At 42.2% G+C, this 13,200-nt stretch overlaps 1 protein-coding gene across 1 annotated transcript in view; it reads right to left on the reverse strand.

Moving 5' to 3' along the window:
- LOC117466553 (receptor tyrosine-protein kinase erbB-4-like) overlaps positions 1 to 13,200 on the reverse strand; it is a 431,817-nt gene that overhangs the window by 62,416 nt on the left and 356,201 nt on the right. The window contains exons 16-17 of the mRNA XM_034109868.2: positions 9,318 to 9,362; positions 5,172 to 5,304 (exon numbers count right to left, since the gene is read on the reverse strand). Coding sequence (XP_033965759.1) covers positions 5,172 to 5,304; positions 9,318 to 9,362 — 178 coding nt within the window. The remainder of the gene's footprint in view (positions 1 to 5,171; positions 5,305 to 9,317; positions 9,363 to 13,200) is intronic.

Below are 13,200 nucleotides of genomic sequence, written 5' to 3' on the forward strand. Positions count from 1 at the left end.
TATTCAATACTGTTCAAGGGAAAAAGGTTGTTTCCAAAAAACTAATTTCAAGGAAGTCCTGCTGTGAAGCTTTCATCATGAATTACAATAGACTTACTCCCAATTGATGTATTCTTCAAATAAGAATCATTTATTGAAATGGTGAAATTTGAGTTCCATACATTATGCATCCTTTGAAACCTGTTGATCTTATCATGCATACATAATCTTAGTAAGACACCCTCCCTTCCTCCACTTCCACTTTATGCAGTTCATTCCTCCAGTTTTTCTCCGACAAAATCACTGCCATTAATCTCTCCCTATCCGCTGCATCTGACACACATACATCTCCCCCAACATCCACCGCCACAATTTCTCCCCCCATCTCCCTGGACCTCCCGAGCCTTCCTCCTCCCCACGGCCGCCTCTCCCAGTTCACTCTGGTTACCCCCCCTGAAATACTCAAACTGATCAGCTCCTCCAAACCCACAACCTGCTCCCTTGACCCTCTACCCATCCCTCTACTGAAGTCCTGCCTCCCCGTCCTCTGCCCCTACCTTGTCAACCTTTTCAACTCCTCCCTGTCCCAAGGAACCGTTCCCTCTGCCTTCAAAACTGCTGCTGTCACTCCCATCCTCAAGAAACCCGGTATGGATCCCTCCTCCCTCAGTAACTACCGTCCCATCTCCAACCTCCCCTTTCTCTCAAAAACAATAGAACGCATTATCTCCAAACAACTCCACCGCCATCTCCAAACCAACCAGCTTTTTGAACCCCTTCAGTCTGGTTTTCGTCCCCACCACAGCACAGAAACGGCCCTCATCAAAGTCCTCAATGACCTCCTCACCTCTGCTGACACCGGTTCCCTCAACATCCTTATCCTCCTCGACCTGAGTGCAGCCTTCGATACCGTGAGCCACACCATCCTGCTTACCCGACTCCATGACATTGGTATCGATGGTACTGCACTCAGGTGGCTCCAGTCCTACCTCTCCGACAGATCCCACTTCATCTCCCTCAACAATCACTCCTCTGCCACAGCTTCAGTCACCCAAGGTGTTCCCCAAGGTTCAGTACTCGGCCCCCTCCTCTTCATCATCTACATCCTCCCCCTTGGTCAGATTCTCCGCCAATACAACCTGGACTTTCACTGCTATGCCGAAGACACCCAGATTTACCTCAGCACCAAATCCCCCAACAACCCCCCCCTCACCCACATCGAATCCTGTCTGACTGCAATAAAATCCTGGATGCAACACAACTTCCTCAAACTCAACAGCAATAAAACTGAACTCCTCCTCATCGGCTCCAAATCCACACTCAGCAAAACCCCCAACCTGACAGTCACCATTGATGGCACCCCTGTTTCCCCCTCCACCCAGGCACGCAACCTTGGCGTGATATTTGACCCCACCCTCTCCCTCGAGCCCCACATTCGTCATGTTGTAAAAACCTCATTTTTTCACCTCCGCAATATTGCCAAACTCCGTCCCTCTCTCACCCGCCCTGCAGCTGAGCGACTCATTCACGTCTTCATCTCCTCCCGCCTTGACTATTGCAACTCCCTCCTCTACGGCATCAGCTCCACCTCCCTCAATAGACTCCAGCGTGTCCAGAACGCAGCCGCCAGACTCCTCACCCACACCAAATCATGGCATCATATCACCCCGGTCCTCAAAGAACTCCACTGGCTCCCCGTTTCACACCGCATCCATTACAAACTCCTGGTCCTCACTTACAAAGCCCTCCACCATCTGCCCCCCCCCCTACCTCACTGACCTCCTCATCCTCTACCAACCACCCCGGTCCCTCAGATCCACCTCAGCCGGTTTGCTTTCAATCCCCAAGGCCAAACTCCGGAGCTTCGGGGACAGAGCCTTCTCTGTGGCAGCCCCGAAGCTCTGGAACTCCCTCCCCCAAGACCTCCGTGAGTCTGAGTCCCTTACCCTGTTCCAGTCCCGCCTCAAAACCCACCTCTTCAACTCTCTATCCATAAGCCCCCCCCCCTCTCAATCAACTTCCTCCTGACTGCTTTTCTGTTGTGTTTTGTTTCTTTTTTGGTTTTGTCTTTGTTTTTGTTTTGTTTGTCTACCCTCCCTCCCAAATGTAAAGCGTATTTGGGTTCAGAAAAGCGCTATATAAAATTAATATATTATTATTATTATTATTAAGTTACTTGTCAGCACATTACGGTTACATTCACTTTTTCGACAAAACAGATCCAATCCCTGGAGTGCCATTACCATTTCAATATCACAAGTGAGAGATTTAATATGGGAACAGTTGATCGAGAGATGGGTGGAGGGGGGGGGTAGATAATTGCGAAGTCTGAAAAGGGATTGACACTTTTGTTGTCTCATTACTCCTCAAGTGGAGGGACGAACATACAGTATTTAACAGCCAGAGAGGGGGGAAGATATTATCAAATCAAGTTTTATTTATATAGCACATTTATAACCGATTTTTGGTCGAGCCAAAGTGCTGTACATATAATAAAAATAGCCTACAGTAGAGACACTTTACAGCTAATACAACAGCACAGATTGTTCAGAATATCAGTATGAGAAAAAACGACACCCTCTATTCTTATAGATATGAGGGAATGGAGGGAAGAAGATGTGGCAGAAAAAACAACAACAAGACAGCGATGGAGAAGCGAGCGGATGAATTAGTCAGAGGATGCAAAATCGTGAGAGAGGGAGCAATATAAGGAGAATTAGGCAAAGAATGTGAGATTAGAAAGGGAGGGAGGGCAGAGAGAGGAAAACAAAGCGGGGTGTAAATCAGCCCGGCTGTGGCCGGCAGCCTCTATCCCTCTGGCTTATGGTTACCATTTGATTAAAAACAATAGCCATTCTTCATTTAAATGGAATAACAAATCAGGTTCTGCAGGGCGGAAACAAGCGAGGCGGGGGCCACACATTCGCACACTCACTCACACCCAACTGTATGCTCTTGCACTGTGCAGGGAGCTGTCCAGCATTAGTGGAGCTGGAGATGTTGAGACTACGTAGCAGCTAGCATAGCTGTCCACTGTCTCACTCTACACTGAGGTGCTGAAACCAACTATGGAGTCAGACTGTTTAACAATTTGCAGAATAATGAGAACATTAATACACTGTTAATCATAATTAATTGAAAACATAAACTTTTCGACTCAAGGGTTGCATGAAATTGAATAATACTAACCGGATTTTTCTTTTTCAATATATATTGTTGGCGATTTGAGCCATTACAGGAATTGATGGCCTAATTCATCCTTTCTGGAGCTGGAATATTTTCATGGAACTGACTTTATGTTTATTTTGCAACCAAATCCTCCTTTTCATGTTTGGAACGAAAATGATTGTGATTAGTAGTTGGCAGTGTGTGCCTTATATCACTAACTAGCAACACATTCAGTCTATCCTTCAATCTCTGTAAATAATGTCATAGCAGTCACACTTCTCTTCAAGAGCATTAATGGAACATTTTAATATCAAGCAGCAACAACTGTGTCGCATGAGGTGTTTTGACTATTCCACAAATCACACCATTGTGATAAGGAAACAATATATATTGTGCAGCACTATAAGTAGATTTGTTTAAAAAGCTGTTATACAAGTGAAATCCTTTACATACACAGCAGAATAGACTTGCACTTGTCGTTAAGCAACACAATATTCAGTGAGTCACCACTGCCGTCATACAGGGTGGTACATTTCTGCCTAGCTCCTCTGAATGCTACTTCCATACATTTTCTTAAAATACTTCCTGTTAAAAAAAGGCACCACTTTCGATAGATAACACTGAACACTGTTTTCAGCACATTCTGCTTTTTCATTAGGAATGACAGCATGCTTCTTCCTCGTGCTGTTTTCATAATGGTCTTCACTAACTATGCAGTAGAAGTGTAAGTATGATCACAAGCCATATCAGGGCTATTTTGTCATTAAAGAAGCTGTTTGCAAAGACACTCCACTGACACTTGTGTGCTGTGAAGAGAGGGAACGCGGTGAATATATGGACACATTAGCGCATTATAGTAGATGATGTGCTCTTCTTGTTCCAACACAAAGGAAAGGGGCTTTCTCTTCTAATGGCATGGTCCCTACTCTTACAGAAGTGTCCTCTCCAGTATACTATGGCAAAGTCAACACCTGAGCCTCTGAATTTCTTTCGCTTTCTCCACCTCCGCAGTCACCATCTGGAGACGTGAAGTCTCATACTCTTTCTTTCAGAGTGGCTTTCTCTTATTTTGTACAAAATGTGCCCAGTGTGTGGGATGCACACAAACTCACACTGCCACAATACACACATAGACACACACTCAAATCCAACAATGTAATCCTACTAACTCAGAAAAAACACCCTCAGGCATTTCCTATGTTTTGATGTTGTTTTCCTCTTAAATTAATTAAATACTCGTCTTCAAGATTGTCAATTTTATGAAGAGTCTGTCAAAGAAAAAACGTTGGTCCCCTTTCATTAATTTTCGTTTTAATCTTCCCCCTCCTATTTCTCCACATGTTTTTAATGGTAAAGCCCAATTTATATAAAGTAATTTTCCCAATTGAAAACAACCCAACAATATTAAAGGTTTAGGACAGGGAAAGTGACTTACAACTGTGTTGGGAAAATACTGAATGTACTCTTCCAATATCAGAGTAGCCTATGATAACAAAGGCCAAACTGTAGCTGTGTACGTGAAAGGATGTATGATCACCTAGAAGAGCGTCAGGACACACTGTTTTAGGTTTATGATAGCTATGTGACAACGATGAACATGGTGATTCAGCCTCTATGGAGATGGACATATGACAAGCGTGATCATGTCTGACGTGGGTCTTAGCTAATCTAAACTAAACATTGAATACTACTTTGAACCACATTTCTCCATCTTGTGACTGTGTGACACCCTCTCTTGTATATAAAGCATCTGAAGGACACTGTTCAGGAACTCATTGTCCCAAATGCTCTGTATGTGATGACTACTTCCATTCTTGCAAGGATAATAAATACATGTATCCTGATATTGAAGATCAAGCTGGTGATGAGTGAAATGGTGTAAAGCCTAATTTATGTAAAGTAATTTTCCCAATTGAAAACAACCCAACAATATTAAAGGTGACATTCAACTGTCACTGATGTCTAATCATTCACAGTGACTCCCATTCTTCTGACAAGATGATCTGCCAGCGGTTTGTGCTCACCTCTGTCTCCAGGAAGCGACGAAGCGCTCTCTTCTTCTTAATGTTCTTCCGTCGAACAGACACGGCTACGCTCAGCCCCATGATCACCACCAAGAAGAGGCCGCCAATCACCCCTGCTGCGATCAGAGGGGTTCTGAAGATAAAAAAGGAGCAGTTGAGTTGGAGTAGAAAAGACAAAAAGATAAAAGTCTGCATCGTTTTTATGCTGCCATTTGCACACTGAGAATAAATAGGTAAGCAAATAAACAAACACATTAGAACTTGTCTTTAAGCATATGCTTATGTGGGTAATCCTCAAAAAGTTCATTACCTGCAGTTTGTTTTCTACTAAGCTTCATCTGGTTACAAATATCCCTCGATGCACTCTCATTAAAATCATGGCTGAGATCAAAAACATGGAAATAACCATTAAAGCGAATTCTCGGCAGCATACTGACGCTGTCATTTGAAATCAAGCCTCTTAAATTATTTTTTGATATGCCCTGCAAATTGTCTACAGAGTTGCTGCATACATGAGGGAGTAGAGCTTATCTGACACCACTGCCACTTCTTTTCTTTAATTTGGTAAACACATAATGAGGTTCTCCTAAATCAGTGGAAAAAGGCTATTATTTGGGAGTGTATATCACAGACCGCAAGGATTAATGTAATCACAGTCAGACAGGTTCATGGGTATCTCCCCTTCATCCCTCTCTTTGGCTTTCAGGGTGAAAGTCAATCAGCTTATAGAGGTTATTGTATGTCTGTATGGATAGCTATCAAGTAAAGGCTGTATGAAACTCTTTGTTTGGTTTGAAGTAATTTAGTCAACTAGTCACTTGTACATATATTGTCCACCGGAGAGCATTGACAACTTCATTTTTCAACTGTTAAATGTCCAGATGATTAAATATCCTGGTCACAATTATTTGTTGGGATAGTTTCTCTGCTCTCTTGTAAAATGAGGGGATCAATATCATCCAAAGTGAAAACAAGTGGATCGCAACAGTTTGTCAATAGTGCAGCATATAACTCCTGTGAAATAGTTTTTTTAATATAAATATATTTGTAATGCTATTCGGAAACATTTTGTAATTTCTTTGAACTGATAAAACAAACAAGATACAAAGTGTTACTTTCACCTGTTGTTCTCTGGCTACGCTATGCTAACGGCCCCTACACACGGTGGCGTGCGTTGCCGCTTCAACGCTTCTGCCCATTCACTTTGAATGGGGTGACGTCACGATTCGCCGAACTGCATTGTGGGAGCAAAGCGTAGCTTCTCTCGCGGTGCTCGCTGTAAAAGTAGAGCAATGTTCTACTTTTGTCGCCTCGACGGAGGCGTCAGCCAATCAAATCCTGCGTATGCAAATCTGACAGTACAAGCACTAGCCAATCAAACCGCGTGTATGTTGGGAGAGCCAGACTGCAGTTATTTCCCATATGTCAAAAAATGGAGGAGAAAATTATCGTGGCGGTAGGGAATCACCCGGTACTCTATGACCAGTCCCTCTTTACATACAGGGATATAAACCGGAGGAACCAGGCATGGAGGGAGGTGGCAGAGACAGTGGGTGAAACTGGTAGGTTTTCACTTGTTTGGGGAGTTTATATCCAGTGTACTTCGTTTGAATGGACAGCTAGCAAGCATAGACAGTATATTTAGCCAGCATGGATGTAGCATGAATGCTTTGCTTTGTATGTCCGGGGCGGGACATTCATGTGATTGGTTGTTGGTCGCGTTGCTCGCGTTGACTCCCCAAGCTCAAGACACGCCCGCCGCCAAGCGGCAACGCACGCCGCCGTGTGTAGGGGCCGTAACTGTCCTCTGGTTGTATACTTGTGTCTAACCGTATCCAACTCTCTTCAATAACAACTGAAAATGTAATTCAATATTAGATGGTCACCTATTGTATGATTTGGCACAAGATCAAATGTCAATTTAGCATTGAGAACCACTGTAGAGGTCTAACGGTACATCCACACAGCAGCTTTAAACAAATCTTCCAACACTTCTCTGCCCATTGACTTTGAATGGGGATGACGTCACTTTGCCTCGCTTTTCGCCGAACTGCATTGTGGGGAAGCGAAGATTTCCAGGATTTCCAGGATTTTCAGGAATCAAAAGTTGAGCAATGTTCAACTTTTGAAGCTGAGTTGGAAGCGTCAGCCAATCAAATCCCGTTTATGCAAATCTGACAGTACAAGCGCTAGCCAATCAAACCACGTGTAAGCAGGGAGAACCAGACCGTAGTTCATTTCCTCATATTCCAAACGAGAAATTACGGTAGCAAATCACCCGGTTCTTTACGACCAGAACTATTAACGGGATACAAACCGGAGGAACCAGGCATGGAGGGAGGTGGCAGAGACAGTGGGTGAAACTGGTAGGTGTTCGCCTGTTTGGGGAGTTTATATATATATATATTGCTCGCATAAAATCCCCGGAGTTTTTTGCTTTGCATGTCGGGGGCGGGAGATTCATGTGATTGGTTGTTGGTCGCGTTGCTCGCAAAAAATCCCCAAACTTTCAGACACGCCCAGCTCCAAGATTTTTGAAAAGCTGTGTGGACGTACCGTAATGCAATCCGCACGCTTCACGTACACGATTCTTCCAACTGACTGGCCTAAATGCTCTCCTGAGTGATCATGTGAGACCCAGCTATACATCAACGTACTCAAGACATGGAGTTCTAAAGGTTGCCCAGCACGCCACATTTCCACATGGTCAGCGATGCATTTGACCGCATTAAATGCAATGTTTCTCTACCATTAGAACCATTAGTTTCTTAAAACACATGCATCGGGAGCCAATGAGTGAACACAGAAATATCAGACAACAGGAAGCTCTGAATTTTCTTATAATTAAACGGGAAAGATACTACCAAATGGCAACGTGTCAGACGGGGGATTACTTTTCAGTTTTATCAGACTAAATATTACACGAGTAAGTGACAGGAAGTGATTAATCCAACTTAATCGGATACGCTTACAATCACACAAGATGTATGTTAATGCCAGGTGAAACGATGGCCTTTGAAGGCTTAGCGTAATCATGTATTTCTGATAAGCCACTTTCAGCTGTACTCAAAAGCCAATACCTTCTACCGGTGAGAGATTTACAAGATGTGTGACACCTCAGAGCAGGCAGCAAAGCCTGGGGTTAGCTGGGCGTCTACTGCTGTATCCTAGACACAGCTATCGGAGATCTGATAAGAGCTGATCTGTTCACCAGGTCAGCTGATAGCTACATTTCCCCCGTCTGCTGCAATCCCCCTTCTTCCTGCTGACAGTGTCCCAAAGACTGTTTCAGGAGGTAAAGGTAAGACTGAGCAGATTTTTAGAAGGCGTGTTTTTTCCCTCTGATATGGTTGGAAACTCCTTCATTACATGTTGATCTCAGTGGGTTCAGGATTGAATATTCATCAGTTAATACTCACTAAATTGTTATTTGTTCGTCTGTCTGTGTATCTAGTTCTAGGTTTTTCCTAAGGAAGACTCGTGCTCTGCTGCTAGATAGTATAAATTCAATTTATTTTCCATTCTGATAAAGTTCAAAGTCGAACACTACATTTTACCATCGCACTGTCATGTTCTGATATGCGTGGCTCTGTTCTTATGAGACAGCAGTTTTGTGTTTCAGATCTCCAGACCCATCAGTAAGTTATGTTGTGTTTACTGCTCACTTTGCCTTGTTTTTTTCTTAGAAAACAAAAAACAAAATCCCCCCCCCAAAACATCAACCCACAATTCTCTGCGCCACTTGATGCCGTTGAAGCTGTTTCTCTTATGAAATCTTGAATCCATTTGCTGTCAACTGTTAGAGGCATTTTGTTTCCACACTCTCTGCAATTGCCTCAGAACAAAAGCTAAAGCGCTATCAATTTATCAAGAACCTGGCAAATTGTTTGTGCGCACACATAAACACACACACGCCTGCATACACAGAGAGGCATTAAGCACGCTCACAGGGATTTTTAGCCTTAGAGTTATAGCCACACAGTAAGCAAAGTCTCTGATTAATGGCTATAGCTCTAAGGCCAAAAATCCTTGTGAGCGTCCTTAATGCCTCTGTGTATGCAGGCGTGTGTGTGTGTTTGTTCATGTATGTGCGTCAAAAGCTGTTTACTTTGTATGAAAGGAAATACACCGAAAATAATTGTGTACCTGTCCATCCAGCCAATGCAGTCTTGCAGTCGTGGTCCAATGCACCTAAGTAAACAAACACAGGACAAGTTAAAAAAAAGTAATAAGTTAGTTAGTCAGATATCTGAGGATTATGAAACTGTGTGGGGAGTTCAGCAAAGCAATTAAGTAAATAGTCAATTATAAATTCAAGAAAAACGTAATATTTTCTTCCAGAAGCCTGTATCTACTGCGATTAATGATAATACAAATGTATATAATGGGAAGTTCTTTACTCTGGGGTTACATTTTGTTATGCATGCCTTCTCTATTACAGCACACACCTTTTGCACCTTTCGCTTACGCACATAGGGATGAATTAAAACACAATATGATTTACAATCACATAAATTACTAAAAAAGTAGCAAACTTAAATAATTACAAATTGTAAGAGAGAAGAATATATATCAATGTAATGAGCCTTTTTGAAGTCTATACAAAATATGAATAAACATGATTAGATATGCATTCCCTTCGTCAGTAATGACACTAAGCATTCTATACAGTATGTCTCTGTCTGCTGCAGCATGTTCCTGTGGTAAAGCCTGCATAAATACGTTTACAATAACTTGCCCATACTCCATAATGAAAATAGTATGCATTCATGTTTTAGTGTTGAGTAAAGGTATATGCTCAAAGGTGAATCTGAGTGTATTCTAGCTGAAAGGAAGTGCTGTACTTCCTGTCTGTCAATGTATTGATTTTCAGTAAGCAAGATGATTCAAGTATGGACTTTGGTGTGCTGTATTCTACCAGCGAACATATGATTTCTCATATCTGTCCCTTTTACCTTGTATTGCTGTCTGTCAAAACATATTGGGTCAGTGTGTGTGTGTGTGTGTGTGTGTGTGTGTGTGTGTGTGTGTGTGTGTGTGTGTGTGTGTGTGTGTGTGTGTGTGTGTGTGTGTGTTTGTTTGTTTGTTTGTTTGTTTGTTTGTTTGTAGCCTTTATTTAACCAGGTGAAAGCCCCTTGAGATCAAAAGATCTCTTTTTCAAGGGTGACCTGCAGGACATTAGTTACACATGTAACATAAAAACAACAGAACAACAATAAGGATGACATACAACATAATGTACAGGGTACAGTTTACAAAACTCTATTTACAGTGACAGGTACCATGAGTATCAAACAGCATGTCACCCAGCCGAGTTTTAAAATGATGCAGGGGAACCAAAGTGCTCAGTTTTAAACAGGTTTGCAGACTGTTCCAATTTAGTGGAGCTGCACATCTAAAAGCTTTCTTCCCTAAGACAGTCCTAGCACCTGGCACATTTAATAAAACAACATCATGAGATCTCAGGCAATACGTACTTTCTATTCGTCGAGAGATCAGAGAGCAGATATAAAAAGGTAGTTTACTCAACATGGCTTTATAAATGAACATGTACCAATGACTGAGCCTCCGTACAGTTAGTGAAGGCAGACCTGCCTTGGCATACAGGGTACAGTGATGAGTAAGTGCTTTACAGTTAGTAACAAATCTCAGAGCACTGTGATACGCAGCATCTAACTTTTCCAGGGAATGGGCAGGTGCATTCATATATATCAAATCACCATAGTCCAGCACAGGTAAAAAGGTCACAGTGACTAGCCTTTTCCTGGCTTCAAATGAGAAACAGGACTTGTTCCTGTAGAAGAAACCTAGCCTAACCCTCAGCTTTTTAAGCAGATTAGTGACCTGAAGTTTAAAAGTAAGACAATCATCAAGCCAGATACCAAGATATTTGTAACAGGCAACAACTTCAAGTTTTGTTCCTTGCGTAGTTACAATATCAAAAACAGGCTCTGGTGTCTTTTTTGCTTTAGAAAAGAGCATTACCTTGGTTTTATCCACATTTAAAAGAAGCTTTAATTCAGAGAGCTGAGTCTGAATAGTGTTAAAAACAGCCTCTTTAATGGAGGGACCTGCACAATACATTACAGTATCATCTGCATAAAAATGTAAAGTAGCTTCATCCACATTATCAACTGTTAATATATATGGAGAATAAAAGTGGTCCTAAAACAGAACCTTGTGGTACACCATTAGAAATGTTTAACCACTCAGAAGACAGTCCATCAAAATGAACACAAACCACCCCACTGCAAGGCTGGATATGCCAATACTGGGTAGCCTCTGCTTTAAAATGTGATGATCAACGGTGTCAAACGCTTTGGAAAGGTCAATAAACAGAGCTGCACAACTCTGCTTATTATCTAAAATACTAGTAATGTCATTTACCACTTTCATTGTCGCGGTGATGGTGCTGTGTTTCTTTCTGAATCCTGACTGATGTTTAGACAGGATGTCATTTGTACATAAAAACTCCTTTACCTGTTCACTCACAAGTCGTTCGAGCACCTTAGCCAGAACTGACAATTTAGAGATTGGCCTATAGTTATTTAAAATAGTTGCCTCCCCTCCTTTCAGTAAAGGCAAGACACAAGCAGACTTCCATACTTTCGGAATTGTATTTGTGTTGAGGGAGAGGTTAAAAAGAGAAGTAAGAGGTGGAGCAATAAAATCTGCAGCTATCTTTAAAAAGAAAGGTTCTAAGTTGTCCGGGCCAGCCGGTTTCCTAGGATCTAGCTTAGATAAGGCTTCATGAACAACATTGACAGTAAAAGGAGTAAAACTGAAAGGGTTTTCCAGACCACATTGTTCAGAGTCACGGATTGAGTCACAGAAGCAGAGTTAGTCACAGAATCAAACATAGAACCGCAGGACACAAAATGCTCATTAAAGCAATTTAGCATAGTAGCCCTGTCCGATATAGTGCCAGATGCTTTGGTAAGGCACGGAGGTAGCTCATTACGGATCTCACCGGTGGATATCGATTTTATTGCTTTCCAAAATGTCCTAGGATTATTTAGGTTTTCTGTGGTAACTGACAAATAGTACTTCGACTTTGCACTTTTGATATTTGAAGTAAAGCTATTCCTTAGCTGCCTAAAACGCAGCCACTCTACCTCTGAGCCTGATTGCCTAGCCTTTGCCCAGGCCTTGTTTCTCTCATGAAGGAGACTAGACAGCTCAGCAGAAAACCAAGGATTGTCTCGTCCCTTTACTCTAAATGTACGCAGGGGTGCATGTCTATCAATGATCTCCATAAAACCAAGATAAAAATAAGACCATGTTGTTTCCACATCAGCACACAGATCGATTTTACCCCAATCAAAATCAAACAGATCATGCACAAAACCCTGCTCAACAAAATGTTTTTGTCTCTCTTAATGATAATGCGAGGTTTAACCTTTTGGACCTTAGTGTCCCTAATTGTGGCTACAACACAGTGATCGCTCAGATCTTGCAAATACTCCCACAGATGAATATTTATGGAGAACATTAGTTAAAATGAGATCAATTAGGGAGGATTTATTAGGGGACTTAATATTTGGGTGAGTAGGACTGTCAACAATCTGAGTAACATTCAATGAGATACAAAGGTTTTAAAAATCCTCTGACACTGCAGTTAACCAGTCCCAGTTAAAATCTCCAAGTAGCACTATTTCCTTGTAGTCTAGTTGTGATAAAAGATTAGCTAGTGAAGACAAGGAGTCTTTGACAGCTGAGGGGGGTCTGTAACAACTCACCACCATGACCTGTTGACCCTTTGCCACTTCTATATTTATGTCTAAAAATTCAAATTGGTTACTGATCGATTTGGAAAATAATGTGGTTACACTGAACTTATTCTTAACATAAATGGCAACGCCACCATCTTTATTAGGCCGGTCGGTACGATACACATTACAGCCTCTACAGGTGGGAGCAGGCCTCCGTAGATCGCAGATCGCAGACAGCAAACAGGTGTGTGTGTTCTCATTCATAACACTCCGTTCGATGTCTCACTATGGGATGCGCCTCATCGCGGAGCAAACAG

Source organism: Pseudochaenichthys georgianus, chromosome 21 (genome assembly GCF_902827115.2).
Source record: "Pseudochaenichthys georgianus chromosome 21, fPseGeo1.2, whole genome shotgun sequence".
Taxonomy (NCBI): Eukaryota; Metazoa; Chordata; class Actinopteri; order Perciformes; family Channichthyidae; genus Pseudochaenichthys; species Pseudochaenichthys georgianus.